This window comes from Doryrhamphus excisus, linkage group LG8 (assembly GCF_037039965.1).
Source record: "Doryrhamphus excisus strain RoL-2023G ecotype Guam linkage group LG8, RoL_Dexc_Guam_v1.1, whole genome shotgun sequence".
NCBI classification, from domain to species: domain Eukaryota; kingdom Metazoa; phylum Chordata; class Actinopteri; order Syngnathiformes; family Syngnathidae; genus Doryrhamphus; species Doryrhamphus excisus.
In genome coordinates this window covers 1,135,474-1,157,807 of record NC_136364.1, presented here as the reverse complement: position 1 = coordinate 1,157,807, position 22,334 = coordinate 1,135,474, and the positions used below count along the sequence as shown (strand labels likewise).

The window sequence follows — 22,334 nt, the reverse complement described above, 5'->3', positions numbered from 1 at the left end:
CAGCGATGACATGAGGATATTTTGATTGTGATGGCAGAAATACATCACAGACAAGCACAAAATAAAGGACACGAGGCAGTTTTAAATGTTTCCTCTAGCAAGCCTACCCTGCTCTCAAGGCGGTCGCTGTTGAGCCTCAGTTCATTCCTTTCTTTCTCTACCTTCTCCAGCTTTTGCTTCAGCTGCTGGATCTCTTCCTAGCAAGGAAGCGCAAACAAGATGAGAAGGTCTCATTGTGGTAGCAAAACAAGCAACTTGCGGGGCACGTTGACGCTTACATCCTTGCCACGGATTTGCTCCTCGGTGAGCTGGACCTCAATCAGAGGTCTGACTGTCGTGAAAAGTTTCCACCACGGCCAATCTTTCACACCGCGATTCTTCTTGATGTTCTTCTGGATACAGCGGATGGCCAGATCCTGGATCTGGATACAAAAGTTCATGTTTTCATCAGCACTTACTTAAAGATGAAGTGGTATTAGAGGGTATGTAGGTCAGGGGTCACCGAAGACACTTTGCAGGTCGATCGCGACCATAATAGGGAGAACAAATTGAATTATATCTTGACCCTCCTCTCCCGTATGAGTGACAGCAATGTGCCTGCTCACGCAACAGTAATTACTGCGTCTTAATGTGCATCACAATATGCCTTTGCTACCTCACAAATGGATGAATGAATAAATAAATAAATACACAAATGGATGATAACTCCATGGATGTGCGCCTCCGTGTGCAGAGCTGAGATCAGAGATCTTGAAAATGATTAAATAACACACAAAATCCAAAAGGTGCCCACATTTCTTTCCATGGAGGGTCGGATACTGAAAAATGAAAGAATATCAAATTGATATTTGACATTGGGTAAATCCATGTGTATATGCTAAGAAGTGACAGTATATTCTGAATATTAGAAAAAAATGCATTTCAGCTTTATGGTACAATTTCAATAAAAATATCATTTAACATTTATCTTTTCTTTTTCTTGTCATGTTATGACTTTATTCCCATAATATTTTTACTTTATTTTCATAATATTCCAACTTTTTCCCAACCTAATTTTCCTGAAATTTGCAACTTCATTCTTTGCTTTGTTTTGTCTCACATTTATAATATCAGGACTTTGGAAAATAACATTTCTTCTTTAATATTGCATCTTTTCCCCTCAGAATATTACAGTATTTACGTATATATTTACAGTCTTTGTTTTGTCACTCATAATATGATGACTTATGTACTCCCCATGCATGCGTGTGTTTCCTCCGGGTACTCCGGTTTCCTCCCACATTCCAAAAACATGCTAGGTTAATTGGCGACTCCAAATTGTCCATAGGTATTAATGTGAGTGTGAATGGTTGTTTGTCTATATGTGCCCTGTGATTGGCTGGCGAACAGTCCAGGGTGTACCCCGCCTCTCGCAGCTGGGATCGGGTCCGGCGCGCCCGCGACCCTTGTGAGGACAAGCGATAGAAAATGAATGAATGAATATTTAGACTTCAGAAAAAAAATATATTTTTTAACATTTCACCCTGTGCATCTAAAAATGACTCGTTTTCCCTAATATTACAATTTAATTCTCATAATATTATGATTCTCCAAATATTTCAACTTTTATAAACTTTATTCCGTTTTTTTCATTTTTGTTGTTTTTGTGTTTAATTGTATTTTTATACTGTGCGATGGGCAGCAAATGGCCCACTGCCACACATTGGACACCCCTGCCATGATACATACTGTACTTTCAGTATTCATTGCAAATGATCCACCAACACAGAGAGTTTCCAATCAATGCCCTTCACTACATCTTCAGAGAAAATATGAGCAAACTGATGTGAATGACCTCCACATCAGGACCTTGTCTGCAACATCACACTTCCTTTCTTTACTGGAGGGACTCTGAGCATCAGATGGGAGGCATCTAAACTACAGTTAGTATTGTGTATTACAACAGAGGGACGTTTGAACACGCTGCTGAGGTGATCCCTCCGTCATACCTTTCTCTTTTTGAACGCTTGCCTGGCCAAATATCCCCTGCAGGCACCCTGGAACAGAGAGATGTTCCTTCTGGTCTGAACCACCCTTTGCTCCTCCAGCCTGGACAACATCCCTGCTCTGAAGAACACCTGAGGTCAAAAAATAAATACATAAAAATCAGACAGGTAATGACATTACACCTAATTATTCTCCTTCACCACAAATTCTACAATGCTGACAAAAAAGCCCCAAATTGCTGGCCACTGTATGCTTGCACCAGGTTTTTGTATGACAGCCTATGACAGACTGGGGTGTCCAGAGAAGTTCTATATATTTCAATGCATCTCAGCTTAGTCATCTAGCTGGAAAACAGCTACCGTATTATTAATATCTCATTGGAAATCACAGGAGGTCATATACTTCTCATGGTATCATCTTAGAAAGAATGCTAAAAGCCAGAGGCTCCCTCTTGCTCCCTCTGGCGGACAAAGGAAGCTGAATGAATCATGGTAGCACCCCGGCAACCACGGTCAATCAAATGCTTAATACTACAACTTTATTCTCATAACATTATAACTTGTTATGTTTTCCCCATAATAATAGTCTTTGACTTTATTCTTGTAAAATGACTACTGGTTTCCTTTCATGTTCTTTGGGTACATTATACTTAGGCCAATAAAAAAAAACAGCTGTGTGCGGCAAATGGCCCCCGGGTCACACTTGCTAATGACAACACTGGTCATTGATGGTCATGCAGTGGGCATCATAAAGAAGAAGCAAAGGGACGTGGCATAACATCAACTAACAATGAAAATATGTCTGATGAACAAAGTATGTGCCTTCCTCCACTCACCCTGCTTAGTCCCATGTGGTAGCTGCTCTTCTCCAAATCCAAACACTCCAGCAGTTCTTCCACCGCCTGCAAAGCAAAAACATCAAAGGTAACTCTTAATACAAAGTCATGGACCATGTCCCTCGCGGCGTCCTTTGGGGGGTGCTCTGGGAGTACAGGATTGGTGGTGCCATTCGATCCTTGTACAACCAGAGCAGGATCTTGGTTCGCATTGCCAGTAGTAAGTCCAGCCTGTTTCCGATATGGCTGCCCATTGTCACCTATTCTGTTCATCGTTTTCATGGACAGAAGTTCTAGGTGCAGCTGAGGCTTTGAGGGAGTCTGGTTCGGGGGCCTTCGGATCTCATCTCTGCTATCTGTGGATGATGTGGTCGGATACAAGCAGCTGATATGTGTTTTCTCCGTAGAGTGGCTCAGGCATCCGGGAGGGGCTCAGAGTAGAGCCGCTTCACCTTCACATTGATAAGAACCAGTTGAGGTGGCTCGGGCATCTAGTCCGGATGCCTCCCGGAGGTCTACTCGGGTGAGGTGTTCTGGGAATGCCCAGCCAGGAGAAGGCCCCGGGCCAAACCGAGGACACGCTGGAGGGATTATGTTTCACAGCTAGCCTGGGAACACCTTGGTGTCCTCCTGGTGGAGCTGGAGGTGGTAGCCCGGGACCGGGAAGTCTGGGCTTCCCTACTGAGACTGCTGCCCCTGTGACCCAGACCCGGATAAGCGGAGGAAAACGGAATGGAATGAAATGAAAGTTCAAATATTATGGCAATAACGCCACGTAACGTTCTGAGAAGAATACTTACAAGATGAAAAAAATAAAGAAAAAATCAGAAATAGGAAAAAAAGAGCTGTAATGTTTTCTTTCATGCTTGCTGAGTGGAAGGCATGCATGATTAGTAAATGTGAGACCAGCGGCTGTGGACGACTCACCCGCTTGTCATCTGTCACGATGTAGTGTCGGCCCTGCTTCTTGGTCAGATGTGGCGCCAGGACATCAAAACGCCTTTGGAACTCTGAGAACACCATATTGTCTGGATATCCTGCAAACGCATTGGTTGGAAAAACACAAAAAGGGACGGCTTTAGTCGCTCAGATAGAACACATTTACATGGCATGTACATACGGCCAATAAATGTGACATGGATATTTTGGGTGGCAGGACTTTATTTTGTCTACTAAATTGGACACAAGTGTAAATGAGACTATAGGGGTGTTATTTCATATCTATAGGGCTCTAATAATCTTGACAACCGTATCTGGAAGGCTGTAAACAGGTTTTCTATGCCTAATATGCTTTATTTTCTTGTATTATGTCTACTATATTGGGTAATAAGAGTGTAAATGAGACTATAGGGGTGTTATTCCGTATCTAGAGAGCTCTAATAATCTTGACAACCGTATATAGAAGGCTGTAAACAAGTTTTCTATGTCTTATTTCTTTTTATTATGTCTACTAAATTGGGCAATAAGAGTGTAAAGGAGACTATAGGGGTATTATCTCATATCCATGGGGCTCTATTAATATTGAAAACATATTTGGAAGGTCGCAAACAGGTTATCTATACCTAAAATGTCTTACTTACTCTTATTATGTCTACTATATTCGGTGATAGGAGTGTAAAGGCGACTATGGGTGTTATTTCATGTCTGGTATTTCTATGCTCCAACTAAAAAAGGTTTATATTTATAAATAAGGAATCCTATTTGGTGGTATTTCGGTTTACATAAACAGCAATAAACAACTACTTGCTGGATAAATAAATGAGATTCAGATGTGTTTGAGGTCAGATAGTCATGTTTAATTGTGCAAAATTATTCCCACACTAAATATCCGGATGGGTTTGTGTTTTTCCCAATAATTATTATTCTGTTTTGTAATCTGGTATTTTCCCCACTTGTTTATAAAAAGGCTTGTATACAGAGTGGTGAGTTGGCATGCATCAGAGTGTCAGAAGAGAATTACCTTGTCTGTAGATGCGCAATGCATCCAGCACTTTGGATCCACGGAGCTGAGCCCTTAGAAGACCCACATCCAAAGTCATGAGGCCTGAATCTGCACTGTCTCCCAGCGGGACACTTGACTCACTCCCCCCGCCCACTGCGTCCACTTTGGGCAGCAGGCAGTGGACAAAGTGGACCTTGGAGCGGCGCACCATGTCAATCAGGGCATCCTAGGAGAAGATAATGATTGAGATACAGAAATAATAAAATACATAATCTTCCTAAAAGATTATGTATTTCCTAACATTTGGACTTTTTTCCCATAATATTATATTTTTTCCCCAATATAATTTTCCAAAAATGACAACTTTTGTTTTGTGGGTTTCTCATAGTATCACAACTTTGAAAGGTTTATTTGTACTTGTTTATTTATACTTTATTCCAACTCTATTCAACTTAAATGACATTATTTTTCCTTTTTCATTATTATCATTTCATTATTTCATTTTCATGATCAGTTTATATTCATTTTTTCATAAAACTTTTTCTCCGTTGAACTTTTTTCTCTTTTTCTATGTATGTTGTTTTTCCAACTTCCAACTTTTATTCTCATAATACCTTGATTTTGTTCCCATAATACCACAACCTAATTTTCCAAAAATTACAACTTTGGCTTGTTTCTCCTAATACTGCAACGCCCCCCCCAAAAAAACAGTCTTTAAACATAATTTTTTATTTAATATTGATCTACTACTAAAATGACATATTTTTTTCCAAATAAAGTTATGGCATTTTCTTGTTGGATTCCAGCTTTTTTCTTTGAATATTTATCTTGTCCAATTATTTTTCAATTTTTGCTGATAAATTATATTTTTAGAATAATAATAAAAAACCAGCCACAGGCTGCAAACAGATGCATTTTGGAGACACCAATATCGACTGAAATATGTTAGCATTGGTCCTTGCTCTTTTTTTAACTTGCAGGAATTGGCTACTTCCAGTGGCTACTGTAATGTAGCGTTCAAGTACATACGGAATGGAGAAAGCCCCAAATCATCCCGTACTTACCACCTGAAGTTTGACCTGGATACACAAGCTCTTCTTCTTGACAGCGGCCACACCGGTGGTGAAGGTCTTCCTCATGCTGGTGGCCCGTCGCAGGGCAAGCTGAGAGCTGCCTTCCAGACCAGCGATGGAGCCCGACAGCACGGTGGCCCCGCTGGCCCGGCCCATGAACAGGCCGCTGATGTTCTTCCTGTGGTGTCACATGGATCAAGTCATGTATTTCACATACAAAAAACAAACACTAATGAACATGAAACATGAGGGTCTAATCTTTTGGCATATAACATGCCTATATAACCCAATAATATAATATTCTGTGTGCCTTGAAAAATCCGTCAGAATCATCATAAATGGTCGGTACTGAGAGGGGTGGCTTTTGAAAAATGTTAAGATCCAACAGTGCAAAATGTAAATATTGCAATATTTCAATATTTCATTTGGACTTTATTCACATTATGTAACTATTTTTATTTTATATATTTTTAATTCTATTTTCCAAAGATTATTGTTTGTTTCTGAGAATATTGTGACTTATTCTTTCTTGACTATTTCAACGGTATGCTACTACCACACAATATTATGATATTATTCTCCTCAAATGACATCTTTTTAATATTGTTAATATTAATATTTTGACTTTCTTCTTATAAAAGTACTGTTTCAGTCTTACTTTTGGGAGTCTTGCAGCAGAGTGGCTGCGTGCTGGGCGGTAGGGTTATGCTTGGCGTGGCTGAGCCAGCCCTGGGTGTCGTACTCCACCCAATCCGTCCCATGGCTGTGACCCAGCAGGAAGAGGTGGGGCTTCTGTCCTCGCAGCAGCAGATTGGCTCCTGACACACAAATTAATTTCATTATTATTTCCTTGAAAATACACAGAAGAGGAATGTGTCGACTGGTGTAGATTCATCTTTCCTATGACTTCCTGGGACTTTCCTTGAGCTTTTACGGTGCTCACCTTTGCGTTCTCCCTGTCCAGAGCCGTAGTAGCTGAACAGCCTCTCCAACATGGTTTCCTCCGAGCCTGCAGGATGACCCGCCTCCTCTTCCATCAGCCACAGAAGGCCTCGGGCTTCATCGGTCCTCGCCAGAGTACGAACCTGATCATGGAAAAAAAGAAAGAAGAAAATCGGACCTTAAATTCATAATTCACCACAAGAAAGTATTGCTGTGTAAAATTGTAATTCATGTTGAAATGAATCAGTCGGTATAGGTGAAAGCACTACGCTGCACCCATTTAAATTGCATGTAAATTGTAGAACTGGGTGCATGACTGCATGACTGAAATGCTGTTGAATTTTGAAATGTAGAATGATGAGAGGAATACTTTGGAAGATGAGCTGAAGCTGAACTGAAATGCTGTAGAAATGGTTGAATGTTGAAATATAGAATGGTAATAACTAGCATGATAGTGCTGAGTGAGTATATGTGCGTCTACCCATGAAAGTAGCAAAAAATGCTAGTATGCTAATGTTAGAATGCTATCAATGCTAACTATTTATTCTCCACATAATAATTTATTATTATTATACGGGAGCCAGGCAACGACATTTTGTTGGCAATTTTACTGCTGTGTTATTGTGCAATGACAATAAAGAAATAGATCTATCTATATGTTTATATATATATGTCTCTATCCATGAAAATAACAAAAAATACTTGCTAAAATGCTAACATCAGCATCCTAACATGTTATAATGTTAATGGCAAAAAATACTAGTATGCTAACATTAACATGCTAACACCTAGCATGATATTGCCAAGCGTTTATATATTGGTTCACTCATGAAAATACCCCAAACGCTTATGTTAGCATGCTAACACCTAGCATAACAGTGCCAAAAAAGTGATTTTATACTGTGTGTTTACGACCCATGAAAAATGCAAAAAATTTAAAACATTTTTCAAAAATTAAAAAATGCTGGTATGCTAGCGTTAACATGCTAGCACCTAGCATGATAGTGCTAAGTGTGCTATTCATAGCAAGTTCATAACAAATTATTTGAAGAGAAAAACAATAACAGCAAGTCACAAAACTGAGTCCACCCGTCCCTCACTACTTTGCCGTTTGAACATCACGCCCCCAACTCTATTGGTTTTTCAAAAATGTATTAAATATTAAGCAAATTGAAGAAATTCTTGGCCTAAATTAAGCATTCTCCAAGCTAAATTAACTAAAACACAAATTTGAGGGATTGATGTGCTGTAGTCTACACTGGCTCCTGGGTGTCACTAGTAACACACAAGCACCAGACTTAATGGCTGTCAACAGTAATTATTGCAGGTTTGAATTATCTCACAGCACAATGTGAACAATAATCATCATCATAATAAGAACACCGAATACACACAGCTGGAAGACATTCATTGAAACAGAGCACATGTTGAATTTAGGTCTTATTTCTTATTTTCACACACACACCTTTCCCTTTTCTGTGCATTCTAAATACTACAAAACCGCTAGCACGATGCAGATAATAATGCAAATTAATGGGATTCACTTATTCCGTCTGTAAAGGTTTTACTGTATCTCCATGCTGTGAGCATGTAGCACATGTTCATTCATGATAACATGTAACACAAACGATATTGATAATTTTAAGCAATACTGGAGCTTCCTTTGTGGGAATGAAGCCTCAAATGACTGAAGTATCAACATATTGATATTTTGATTTGAGAATCAATGTCAAAGCTTTAAGCACTGTAGGTATCAATATTTCAGTATCGATCCGCACATCCCTCCAAATGTGTCTCCATGGAAATCAGCCTGATGGTAAATCTTTGAACGAGATGGAGCACATAGGAAAGGAATCCGTGTACATACAGTATGAAAGTTGCATGGGAGGTGAGGGTTCTGCTTACCAGAGCTTGAGGTGACGTTTGGTCGATAGCTGCTACAGACACAGAAGGAGTGGACTCTATGTCATCTAAAGCAAGCTCTATGTTTTCCTAAATGCAGGAGGGCAAAGGGCGTTGGTAAGTCACAGAGACAAACACATATCATACACAGAAGCAGCAAGTCGGCTAAGAGACTACCAATTACTTGATCCGGTTGCATGAATATCATCATTGGTTTGTGTCTACCAATAATTAGACGCAATTTAGAAATGGCAAAGAGGATGAAGAAGACTATATCTACAGGGCATACAGAAGGTATTGAACTTTATCGACATGACTTCATTGTGTTTTTGCTTCATGTCTGTTGACCTCCTTGTATCTCTCCATCTCCTGGAAAAAGGTTCGTTCGTGGAAGAGCGTCTGCAGCCTCTCCTGGGTGTAGTTATGGCACAGCTCCTCAAACGTTGCTCCCCGCTGCTGCTGAGCAAGGTGAGGGTTCTGGAAGCCCGGCGTGTCCACGATGAGCAGGGAGCACAGAGAATGCTGACTCGATTTGAGCGCTCTGAAAACACACAGAGTAGACAGAGTTCAATTCTTTATTTATCTCTTTCAGGATCTGATATGATAATAATTCAACATCAACAAGAGAAAGGGGAGTGCAGTAATCTCTCACCACTCTGTAGTTTAAAAAAGAGATCTTTTCTGTCTTAAAATGGCTTTAAATGAGCTGAAAGATGACTATAAAGGCATTGAGAAGATGCATTTAGAAACAATGTAGAATTCTACACTGGTCATTAGTTGTCAGTAATGTTACAGTCACCAGCTTCACTCTAGCACACTAAATGTATGAATTCATAAATTAGTAGTGTACTATGGTTGACTTCTGCCTATTATTACATAAAAAAAGCATACTTAAGCAAGTTTTATGTATTTGTGGCCTAAACTGTGCATTTTCAAGCACAAAAGGGCTTAGTAAATTAGTAAAGGCATTCAGAAGATGCATTCAAAGACGCTGGGATACTATGTAGTATTGCCCACTGGGTACGTCAGTAACATTACATTACATTACAACATTACGTCCCATGCCGCTTCACCGTTGGATTTTTGCTGCAAAATATATGAATTCCGGTCATAAATCAGCAGTGGTTCGTGCTTGAGTAGGGACTATTATTAATAGGCAGGTTTTTAAAATAACATCTCGCACTCAAGCATTTTATGTCTCCTCAAACAGGACGGCTTACGTCGGCAGTGGTTTCATGCTCAGTCTGATTACTGTTTTTAATTTTTAATTCTTCTGTTACATTCTTACTGTACTGCCATCAAGGTACAATGGAAGTCAGCCACTGGCTATTATCTTGCATGTTATGTATTTATTTTACTTCAATACAAATCTACAATAAAGCCTTCAGACACCCTAAAATCAGATAGATGTTAAATGCAGTGGAAAGTGATGATTTCAAAGAGAGACCTGTTAATCAGGGAGATGATGAGAGTGAATAGCTCCGAGTAGAGTCCTGATGCCATGGCCTCCAAGCACTCCACGGCTGTCACCTTAGAAGCTGACATGACACACACACACACACACACACATTAGAGTGACGGAAAATCATCTCTGAGAAGTATAGAATAACATCAATTATAGAAGTCAAATAATGGCGTAAGTGAGGTAAAATAAGATCAGTGACGGCGGTTGGGAGTTGATACCTGAGCTGTCACCTTGGCTGGTTTCATCCGGTCCTCCTCTGAAGGAGGTGGAGTGCTGCAGGCCTTTTGTTTGGTGCTTGAATATGGTGGAGGACAGCTCCTCTAAGGTGCATCCCAGCAGGTAGGCCGCCTTCTGGGCCCATTCATGACGGGCAAACTGCCTGCGTCCCGCTAAACGGGTGGGGTGGGGGTCAAATGTGTGGAAAAATTAGCCGTGGTGGACATTATATTATCAGAAATAAGTCAACATATTATGAGGATAAAGAAAAGATGGCAAACCAAATTAATAGAAGGAAAAACAAGCAAAAAAGTGAAAATATTTATACAAATAGTACAATTCATCACAGAAACACAATGCTGCAAATATCATCCTTGGATTTTTCAGTATGTGACCCTCGTTGGAAAAAGTCTGGACACCCCTGACGTAGCATTATCATTGCCATCATCATCATGTTGCAGTGTTTCACAGGTTAGAGGTTGTGTATAACAACTGTCAAATGTATGTACAGTATGTCTTGTCATGATATGTAGTGTTCTACACTGGTCACCAGGTGTCAGTAATGTTACCTTGATGAGTCACAGGAAGCACTCTCCCAATGCTAACATGTGTGCGTATATTGTGTTTATTTCTATCTTATATCTACTATATTGGGTAATTGGAGTAAAGGTGACTATGGGGTGTTATTTCATGTCCAGAGTGCACTAATAATGTTACAAAAATGTATTTAATGTGAGGCATATTTAGGACTGAGACATGGCTTGTGCATTCACTATTTAGCTTGTTAGCTTCCAAGGTAACAAAAGGCAGAAACAAGGCACTTTTACTGCAAATGTTGATCCCAAATGGGAAATGTCAATGCTAAACTAGCAGGACGGAGGGGGAGGAAAGAGTTGTCTATCACAAAAGGGGCCAATCAATTACTGGCAGTCTTTCCCCATTTGTAGGGGATAAGTGTTTACCCATGAAAATAGCAAAAATTATATGCTAGTGTTAACCCCCACCAATAGCAGTGCTCTCCTAATGATCAGATACCCACCCTTAAATCTTATAGCATTGTTGAAGAGCAACTTCACACTTAAAAGGTAGCTAAGAAATATACTGCATTTCATTGGTTCTATCTGCCTGGATACTGCTACTGGATGTTAGCCTCCATCTGGGCTCCTCTGGCTCCCTCTGATGGACAGAAGCAGCATTACATCACCTTGGCGTGCATAACCAATGAAATGCTTTCCTGGGACAATGCACTTCTATTGTGTATTTCTTAGCTACCTTTTGAGTGTTAAGTTACCTTGTGATGATTTTAGCGTTCTTTGCAAGATGACACCATGAGCCAGACTGTTATATTGAGTGATGACCTCATGTGATTTCCAATGTGAGGTTTTTCATAGCTCATGACTGGCTCCTGTCAAAAAAAGAGCTGCTTGGTCGTCATAGATTCGTGCCAGCCACAATATGCCATTTTAAGGCGTGGACACGGGTGGCTTATACTCTGCTGCGGCTGTACAAGTCAGTTTTTTCTCTCTAAATTTAGTGTGGACTTATATTTGTGTGAATACGCTAACACTGCAACAAGCCAGGAGTGTTACAGTGTGATACTGTATTTCTACCTTTAGTTGCTCCAGCAGCGCCCAGGTGGTAAATGGCGCCGAGGATGAGCCAGACAGCCTTCTGCTCGTCACCAGAGATGCCCAGCACCTTCATAGCTGCCTGGAGCTTCGTAAACTGCTGTAACGCTCGCTGTTTATCCTCAGGCTGCGTGAGGCGAGATGGACTCACGTTAGATGGTCAATATGTTTCACAGCAAAGTGCATGTAGTGGAGTTACTGTACTGACATACATAAACTACCATGATTACCTTTGACTGTGGAATGATACCAAATGTGTTGTTCTCAGCCAGGTGGTTAAAGTGTAACTCCGTTCTATAAGAGAGAGCAAATAGATGAATGCATGAATCCAGTAAATGTGATGGGAAGGTTGTTGTGGGAGTAGAATTACCTCAGGTTGCCGTCGGCGCCATCCAACATATAATAGAAAACGTGGAAGGTTGATTCATTCTCCGGTCGTCTGCCCACCCTCATTTTCTCCAGCAGCATGGTCTGAGCAGTAGTAAACAGAAGAATTAAGCTTTGTTTTGAGGCTCTGCACATTAGCGACAAACCACGGTGGTGCACCTGAATGGAGGCAGAAGCCACCTGCCCCGCTTGATCAAAGTCGAGCGACACGATGTGCGAGAAACGGCTGGCGTTGGCGTTCATGGAGGTGGACGTGTTGCCGAAAGCCTCCAGGATGGTGTAGACTGCTTGCCACTTCTCCGCTGAGCACCACAGAAGAAATGAAAGGACAGTACATGATGGGTTCCGTTGTGTTTCTATAGCACCATTTCAACAAAAGCAATATGACACATGGAAGAATAAAAAGAACTCCCTATGAAGAACATTCCATTTTATACATAATATATAATATAAAGTATGACGTCTTACCAGAGAATATTTTGCCAGTGCTGCCGGCAATAGAAACCAAGTACTGGACCAGATGTTGGCAGTTGGTGGTTTTGCCACTGCCAGACTTTCCCAGAAGAACGATGGACTGGTCCTGCCTTGTAGTGAGAAGATTACGGTAGGCTGACTGGGCCACGGAGTAGATATGAGGAGCAGTGTCCTCGCGACGACACCCTTTAAACATGTGCATCACCTGATTTTTTTTTTTTTTTTTGGGGGGGGGGGGTGACAAGGGCAGGAGAAAGCTGTCAGTTTTGATCGTGGGGTGTCCTGGCTCAGGTGGGTTGCAGGTTCGAGTCCTTTCTCCTTTCAGTCACATGGTTATGGCATACATGCTTATATTGTATGGACTACATATTTTAACACACATCTCACTTACTAATCCCATGGAGCTATACTTATACGTTACATACATTTCATACATCTCAGCTTTGTCACATGGGTGAAAAAGCTTCACTCATTGCTCTTCTCCCCCATTTTAGCAGAAATATTTCAACTCATTCATTCATTCAATCATTCATTCTCTACCGCTTATTCTATCTTCTCAAATATTCTTTTTGTTTTCCAAAGATTATGATTTCATTCCAATAACATTTGGACTTTATTTCTATAATATAACTTTTTCCCCAAGCTCCTTTTCCAAAGATTACAAACTTTGTCATAATATTGCATTTTTTTGTCTTTAAAGGGGACCTATTATTCTATTTTTTTGACCCTTTGTATTGAGTTGGACTCCTGTAGAGCAGCTACGCACAATAACTCACGCAGAAAACGTTCTTAATCTTCCAGAATCAGCACCTATTCCATCTGTGTTTGCGCTTTCATTTATTCCACCCACGGCCCGCCCACTCCGCTGTGATTGGTCACACGCCCAAAGTGCTTCCTAACTACGAATAAACACCACTTTCTAATATAGTGTGTATTGGAGTTGTCAGAACCAACACTAATTCGATAGAGCTCAGAAGAACCGGGAAGTGTGGCCGCTGTCTCCAACCTTGCCTGCCCGAGGAGGAGCAATCATTGTCGAACACACTTTGTCAGAGGCACCCCTGGTGCCGTGGAGCTCAGAAGCCGGACATGAAGGCGCTGCGTTTGCTAAAGCTTGGCACAAGATTTTTGCGGTACTACCGTGTTCCAGACATAGAACTGCGGTTCTCTCCACCTCCACAGTGTGTCCAACATTAGTGCCCTCCTTCTGGCTTCAGCAAGAGCTTGGCGGATATTTCACATTCATGTTCACAAAAACAGTCCCGTGTGAAATTCTGTTGACAGATGAAAATATTTTTCTCTTGCGCCAATAACTTCTGCCTGAGCTTGCCTCATTAACAGAGAACGCTCTTTGTGACATCACAAAGGAACACTTTTGCAACGTCCTCTGAAACTGACTGTTTTGAGCCATCCAAAACTTCTTTCAGGGCTTACTTCCAAATGTTTAAACCTCATTATCTGAAACTTTGGCATGATTTAACACAAGAATACTACATTCTAACTACATTTATAGGTCAGAAAAAGCATAGTAGGTCCCCCTTAAAATTTCAGCGCTATGCTATCAAAATGACTTCATTTACTTAGGGCTGCATGGCGGTCGAGTGGTTAGCGCTTGACCCCACCCTCAATTCAATCCCACCCTCGGCTATCTCCAGGTACTGCGGTTTCCTCCCCCATTCCAAAAACAAGCTAGGTTAATTGTTGACTGTTGACTTGTTGTCCATAGGTATGAATGTGAGTGTGAATGGTTGTTTGTCTATATGTGCCCTGTGATTGGCTGGCCACCAGTCCATGGTGTACCCCGCCTTTCGCCTGAAGACAGCTGGGATAGGCTCCAGCACCCCCGCGACCCTTGTGAGGATAAGCAGTAGAAAATGAATGAATTAATTCTTGCACTTTTTTCCCTTTGGTATATTGACTTTATTCTCATAAAATTTGTTTTTGCCATTTCTGTTCTTTTTTTCTATTTCATACTATTATACCCACTATTTCAACTTTCTTCATGGAAATGTTCTTGTCATGATGACTTTATTCCCATAACATTCTACATTTTCCCGTGGCCTAATTTTGTTTGTTTTGTTTCTTTCTCACAAGTTCAACTTTATGCTACTAAAATGACATTTTCTTTCATATTAGTAATTCTTTATGCTGTTAAAATGTCCTCATAATATTACATTATTCTCATGTAATTACAAGCTTTTCTTTCTATTTTCTTTTCTTAATAGTTTAAATTTACTCTTGTTAAATTATTGCTTAGTTTTTCTTTTTTATATTATTTTATTATATTTTATATTATATTTTCTTGTTAAATTATATATTTAGAATGTCCCGGGGGCCAGACTTTGGACACCCCTGTCCTGTTCTATTCTCCCTCCTGTGAGATACATCACCAAAAGAAAGTAGACAAGTCTGTGAAACTTACCTTCTCCGAGTACATGGAGGGCGTACTGAGAGGGTTTACGATCACCATGTTGGGTCCAGCGTAAGAGTGGATAAGGTTTCCTCCATAGCGCTGCCTCAAGCAGTGGATGACGCTGGATTCATTAAGATACAGCAAAGACGCCAGATCTTCTGAGCGATCGTACGACGGAGGGTTGGCCTGGAAAGAACAGGTTTGTTAGAGGAAGCGATACCTGAAGTTCCACCATGTGGCTTTCTGAAGGTGTAGTAGCCAGGCGTCATTTGATGTTTAACCACATGTGCTGCAAATGTTGATGCAAAACAGATTTTGGATGGGAAGAGATGTGTGTTAAAAAGAGACATTTTTATTAATTACTTGCCCATTTTGGGTTACGGTTAGGGATACATTCAATCCATCATCACTTGCATCTTTCACACTGCCTTAAAAGGGATAACACGGACATAAAGTTGCACACCCCAAAGGCAATCTCCTACCCTGCTCTGCTTGTGTCATGAGATCTTGTGATCTCCTCATAATAGTTGAAAATAAACCACACTATGCACTCATGTTAGCATTGTTGTTCTTTTACTGTACAGTATTTCCTATAGTGCCATTGATGCAACAATACTGACACCTACTGACCAATGTATAATACTACATAACATAGCGACGTTTTTAAATATTTTTTCTGAATGCCTTTTTATTTTACTTCATTTAGACATTTTTATGCTTGAAAACGCTTCATTTACAAAAACATTTTCTGTGCAAGCCACTCACCTTTTCAATATCATCCTCATCCACGTCAAGTATTGTATCATCGCTTTCTAGTTTGATTCTCACTTTGCCTTCTGACAGGACACCAGGCTCTGTCTTCACCACCGTGGCTAAACAGAATCGGGGGAAAGGAAAGCGTTATCAGTGATACAGCATCATCACCCCGTTCTTTCACAGTAAAACTTCTGAATTATTATCAGAATATTTAGAATGTGCTGCAGGCTAAAAGCTAAAAAGGCTAAAGCAGTCTACGTTAATACAATCCCTAAATAAAGATTAAAATCGGATCCCCAATATTTCAATGTGTGTGTACATTAGTTTGAAATGTATTGCTTTCTTACCTAGCGAGAAGCCCTCCTTGTGGACCAGCCAGACTTTCTCTGAACCGTACCATGCCTGCTCCGCCGCTATCTGCTCCTCCGTCTTCACCTAATTGGCAATTAGACAGACAATGGACAATGCATCATGCATGGGTGTCAAATGGGTGTCTTCCTGCAACACTTCCACACCAGTCCATGCTACAAGTGGATCATGCAGTAGATGGGTGTAGACGGATGCTACATTTTCTTACTGAGCTACCGTATGTGTGATGAAATTAAGTGTGGATTTCGTGGCTAATGAAGGCTAATAAATGAGAATAGTAAAATGACATTGACATGTGAAGTGTGAATAGGACACACGGACGACGCTCAGCAAGTCAAGAGAGAAACCACAACACTGCACTCCATGTGGATGGTGATGATGGAACACATATTTCACTCAGACAGCACAGCTCAGACCTGGGACTGCTTAGCGGCAGCATGAGATGCCGGAAGGAGAGCCGCAGAATCCTCTTCCACAGATCCCTTTGGCCAGCGAGAAGAGGTCAAAGTTCAAAGTCATGTATGAGCAAAGAATGCAGAGTAAAAAAAGACACATTGATTTAAAGCTATATATTCTTCTCATTCAGCGACGGGACCAATCGGTATCAGGTTCCGATACCAGCGTGATTCATGCATCATCATTATATTGCCCCCCATCCCTTACTGTGATGGTAAAGTCAGGACACAAGCACATGAACCTGACATGTTTGTATGTAAAGTATGTCCAAGTACACAAAGACGTTAGGCATGGTGACCACAATACACCAACAGCAGTAGTCAGACATGCTGGTGTCCACCCAGTGATGGAGAAAAGTAACAGTATTCCGCAGCGTGACAACCAGTCCAGAACAACAGGCTGATTTTATTTGCAAATACGAGCATCAGTGGGGTGGGGTCAGTGTCAACACCAGCGTGCAAAATAAAAAAAATAAAAAGGTGCAAGACAGACAAACAAAGAATAAACTGCAAAGGGACGACGGGATGTGGGAGGGGGCATTTACAGGGGTGCTGAAGATCCTCATGAGCCGTTTCTCAGCCTCCTCGGTGGGACTGATTGGTGTCTCCTATAAGTCAAAGCAACACATTGACCCTGTGCACAACACGAACTTACCCTACTTTAAACCATCCACAACGCCACTGTCAATCATCAACTGCCTAGGTACACATATTCTCCACAAGTGCTGACCCTAGCGACGATATGCATTGCCACGCATAAGACAAAGTAAACAATATAGATGATTTATCTTTAATACTGGTGTGCCCAAACTTTTTCTAGCAAGGGCCACATTGTTAATGTAATAGAACAGTAAAAGGATGCAAGTTTATATTTTGTAATTTGAAGCCTCACTCTTATCCCCGAAGCGTGCCCTAACGTAGTACCTGGACTGACCTGTGAGAGGCAGCAATGTGCCACACGGGCGGAACACAACAAGAAAAAGAGCTGCTATGCTAACTGTGTCAACTCTGTAGTCTCTTACTGTAGTAAGACATGTATGACACAAATGAACATAGTTGTAGAAACTTAATATCTACAACTGGCGGGATTTTCAGGAAGAAAACGACTCGTAGCCCACTTCGCCTTTGTTGCTTTTGGTGAAGCGGTGCGAAACCAGGAGAAAGAAAAAGATATTTATGTGTTTACACAGCTCAACGTGCGTGTTAAATGACCACGTATTTGCCACACCATGCCAAGGTTAGCCACGTGATGTGAAACAATACCTTTTGTTTACTGCCAGTCGGGTCTGGAGCGCTAATGAGTTCTGGTGGAGATAGTGGACCTGAGCTGAGACTTGGATGAGGAGTGCTGGCAGCAGAGGTAGAATGACACGGAGGGGACTTTGGGGTAGGATTGGAAGGGATGACTCTGGTAGAAGCTGTTGGTCTGGTAACAGGTATGAAGCCTGGAGGTGGATGCAGAGATGAAGGCTTTGGTGCTGGGATGAAGCCAACCACCTGGGGCAAGACACTTTGTTTGGAATGGGAGGGCCTGGAAACAGCTGGATGTGGAATAGATTTATTTGAAGGTACGCTCCTTCCAGGAACAGGAGTTACTCTAGAAGTGACTTCCTGTACGGCCAAAGCAGACGTGCTTGGCTGACGACTGCCCTCTTGTGGCTTTGTGGAGGATTTATTCTCTTTCACCGCTTCTTCAGTCTCATCTGGCTTTTCCTCTTTCTTCTGTGTCTCTTCGGTTTCCATATGTTCATTCTTACGCATCCTTGTTCTGCCCCTCATCATCAGTTTGCTCAACCCTCGGGAAACGTCATGTTTGTCTTCTGTTTTGACCGTGTCGTGTTTAAAAGAGAAGGCAGCCATGGCAGGAGCCTTGGACAATGAAGCTGGAGTAGATACTGGACCGTTAGCTACTTCAGGATTGTCTGATGATTGCGTTGGTGGTGTGGACTCTTCCACCCCCGAGGGCAAGACTTTCCTTACAACACGACGCACCACCTTCACCACTTTTTTACGAGTTGGAGTCTGGTCATTGGAAGCATCAGGCAAACATGGTCCTTTGGTCTGATCACTGACAAAGCCATTATGTTCGTGTTTCCCATTCGTAACCGGCTCTGAATGTCTTGGCTCCGGACTCCGGAATCTCTCTGCCAACTTTGAAGATGAGTTCTCTGGGCTTTTGAAGCGGTCGGGCACTTTAACAGGATTTCTGACTTTAGGTGGCGAGGGACTCCTGACTCGCCCAACCATTTCTGAAGGAACAGCAGCCCCCGGGCTCAATGCCCGGTATAAACCCCTTCCAGGGTCTAGAGCTGGCACAGACTTGGCCCGGTTGGACAGTCCATCACTATCGGACTACTCACAGAGAAAAAGGGGAGACATGAGAAGGAGGAAGGTCAACTATCATGTACAAATATGATGCGATGGTTCAAAGGTAGTCACTATAGTCAACTATTTTGCATGCCCTATCCTGCTCATCTCAGGGTTTTTTAAGCACCATATAGTAAGTCTAGTTTTTTTTAATACTCCATATGGAAATCTGCATTCGTCTCCTCCCAGACCCTGCCTACTCTGTTGTGATTGGTCAGGAGTTGGCTCCAACCTAACACTGGTTCAGAGCTGCAAAGAGACAAGCCCCAGAGACAAGTGGCTACATGCTAACGTTTATCAGCAGTGAAACCTAAATGGATGTAATTGGAACAGTTGTCCGTGAAGTGGCAAGGGAGCAGAGCAGCAGCGACTGTAGGGTAGGTCTCTGCCCCCCCCCAAAACAAAAACATGTGTTACTGGCCTACTGAGCAATTAAAGCGCTCTTTTCCTGTGACATGCTGCAACTCTTCCCCACTGCTCTGAGCTAACTGGCAAACATGGCGGCAATCACGTGGGAAGACATTTTAGATGCTATTTGCACCGAAAATGTTCTGCAAGCATTCTGCGAGGCGAGGAAAAAATATCAACCTTCAACACATCAAACCTTATCAGCCTCATGAAAGGGCAGTAAAGAAAGGCCCCGGGCTGGTTCCTATCGCTGCAGCATTTGAAAAGCGAAATGCCATCTGTGATTTCAGCACTGGATGACCAATGTTGAAGATAAACAAATTCTAAAAGTAGCACAACTATTAACAGTCGTGATGCTACAACAAATGTACAGGTACAGTTTGTACAATCCACCTTTGGGTCAAGCTAGCGGTATCTCTACATATTATTATTATTATTAATAATAGGGGTGTCATAAGATGTCGCAAGATTAAAAATAGTCAGAAACCTTCTCATGGCCACTCGGCTTGGGACGATAACAAATAACTTCATTAATCCAAGAATAAATGAAAAACTGTATGATTTTGCTATATTGCCACGTGAATGCGTGTGTCGGTATTCCTTGTCTCTCGCAGGAAGAGAGTTCAGTCTGTGCATTGGTTTCAGCACCTTGGCATGTTTGTTCCATAGAACAACGGCATGAACATGGCTACTCTCCTCACTCCATTCATGCCATTGTTGGAACAAACATATGAATCCTCTTCCCACCCGTTTGTGGAGTCGAGAGAGGAGGAAAACAGACACATGCACATGGCAATGTATTGAGGCAGGCAATATTATCCAGTTCACTGTCATTTACTGTGTGATCATGCAAGACATCTTGTCACGTTTTATGCTCGCTTGACTAAACGGTGTTGCTGTCAAAGCTAATGCCAATATCTCACTAGCAAATTCATTATTTACTTACACTTGCGCTGTCTGCCTTGTTCTCCTCCTTGATCTAAACAGTTCATACAAAGGAATAAATATCAAAACACTGTTGCAAAGTCAACGTGCTGTCCATCAAACCTCAAAACATGCATTAGAGAATTGAATGAAACTTGACCTTAGACCACCAGGCCATATTGCATTACAAGTGCGCCAATAAAACAATCATACCAATCTTACTGCCTGTCATTATCATGCAACCACAGGCCACACTTCACAGCACTCTTAGAAATAGGTGAGCTTGAAAACACCATGCAAGGTTATGGTGCTTGGTGCAATATCCAAGTGAGACTTCCCTTTTGTTCCCAGAAGGAAAAGCGAGAGGAGAAAGCCATGTTGGCTGATCTGCTGTCATGAGCTGGAGATGAGGAAGAAGGATTGTGAGAATGGGGTTTGAAAAAAAAAAAGGAATGGAGTAAAAAAGCAAAAGCAACCTTTCCATCTCAGTAAGGCCACTACACTACCTAGTCATTACAGTCACATTCACAGGATGAGCCAACGGGCAGTTACAGTATGGGAATATGGGTACTGTAGGTGTAGAGTTTGGGGATTTCCGGATATCTGTGAAGGTGACATCAGTCCTGACTGTGAGTGTGTGTTTGCAGTGATTTTACCAAAATAAAGTCAAAATATAATAAAAAAAACAACAACAACAACATAATTTCATGAGAAATGTGTCAATAATGTCACAATAAAAAGTAATATATTATAAAATGGCATTCTATTGTTTTTTAAAGTCCTAGTATTATGAAAAATAAACAAAACAAAGCACAAAGTTGTTTTTTGTCGAAAATTAGGTTGGATAAAAAGTTATAATCTTACTGAATTAAGTCAAAATATTATGGGAACTAAGCCATAATATTATGAGAACATTAATCAAAAGAAAGTTCAAATATTTTTTTTTAAAAAAGCAACAGGAGAAATTGAACAGCAGACATTTTACCAGATTCAAGTCATAATAATTCAAGAAGGAAAAGTCATATACTAATAATATCATGAGGAAAAATAATGTCATTTTAGGAGCATACAGATCAAATATTAATAAAAATGTTCATAGTTTACATTTAAGTTTATATTATTTGAATAAAGTTATAATATTATGGAAATAAAGACATAATGACCCAAGATATACTAATGAATTTACCAGAAGAAAGTTTAAATAATTGGGCAATTTAAAACAAAACAGCAGAAATGCAAAAAATAAAAATAAATAAAAAAATAGAAAACAGTTGTAATTTTATAACAATAAACTACACTTACTAAAAGTAACTAAAATTAAAATATATATATATTATAACTAAAAACTATAATTTCAGTAGTGTAAAGCCGAAATATTAAAGAAAAACAACTCATTACGCCCTCGTGTACAAGCAACAGCCATATATGATGGAACCCACCGACCACTCCAGCATGTAACCATGGATCCACAGGAAGCACTGAAGACCATCACATGGTACGAGCCACTTTTCACATACACTATGCTTGAAATTGTTATCAGAATAAGGTTAGACTGGTGCTCAATTCTAGCATTGGTTTGTCTATGCTGACTGACTCAAGTCTAAATATAGTGTAACAGCTAAGCTGACTAAGGCAACACACTCCCTGAACAGCCCCACAACTAGGAAAAAACACAACAAACACAACAAGTTACCTGCCAGAGAAGTCCAGTTTATAGCCGTCTCCGAGGTCCGACTGAAAATTGGTGAAAAGAAAAAAAGAGATGGACGCCCGGAGAGCAAAGTCAGCCTGC

The 22,334-nt window shown here is 41.0% G+C and overlaps 1 protein-coding gene across 10 annotated transcripts in view; it reads right to left on the bottom strand.

Moving 5' to 3' along the window:
* myo18ab (myosin XVIIIA b) overlaps positions 1-22,334 on the bottom strand; it is a 55,560-nt gene that overhangs the window by 20,830 nt on the left and 12,396 nt on the right. For 5 of the 10 annotated variants that reach the window (XM_078792595.1, XM_058079156.2, XM_058079157.2 and 2 more), the window contains 21 exons: positions 16,367-16,454; positions 16,029-16,135; positions 15,273-15,449; positions 12,845-13,055; positions 12,536-12,678; positions 12,360-12,460; positions 12,220-12,283; positions 11,972-12,116; positions 10,364-10,534; positions 10,128-10,218; positions 9,029-9,221; positions 8,684-8,770; positions 6,780-6,921; positions 6,495-6,654; positions 5,828-6,014; positions 4,782-4,989; positions 3,749-3,858; positions 2,822-2,887; positions 1,989-2,117; positions 279-422; positions 108-197 (listed from right to left, as the gene is read on the bottom strand). In XM_078792595.1, the coding sequence (XP_078648721.1) occupies positions 108-197; positions 279-422; positions 1,989-2,117; positions 2,822-2,887; positions 3,749-3,858; positions 4,782-4,989; positions 5,828-6,014; positions 6,495-6,654; positions 6,780-6,921; positions 8,684-8,770; positions 9,029-9,221; positions 10,128-10,218; positions 10,364-10,534; positions 11,972-12,116; positions 12,220-12,283; positions 12,360-12,460; positions 12,536-12,678; positions 12,845-13,055; positions 15,273-15,449; positions 16,029-16,135; positions 16,367-16,454 (2,814 nt within the window). Of the gene's footprint in view, positions 1-107; positions 198-278; positions 423-1,988; positions 2,118-2,821; positions 2,888-3,748; positions 3,859-4,781; positions 4,990-5,827; positions 6,015-6,494; positions 6,655-6,779; positions 6,922-8,683; positions 8,771-9,028; positions 9,222-10,127; positions 10,219-10,363; positions 10,535-11,971; positions 12,117-12,219; positions 12,284-12,359; positions 12,461-12,535; positions 12,679-12,844; positions 13,056-15,272; positions 15,450-16,028; positions 16,136-16,366; positions 16,455-16,804; positions 16,871-17,388; positions 17,452-18,106; positions 19,212-22,334 lie in introns of those variants that run through there. The other 5 variants (XM_058079153.2, XM_078792592.1, XM_078792593.1 and 2 more) reach the window with 3 other exon arrangements.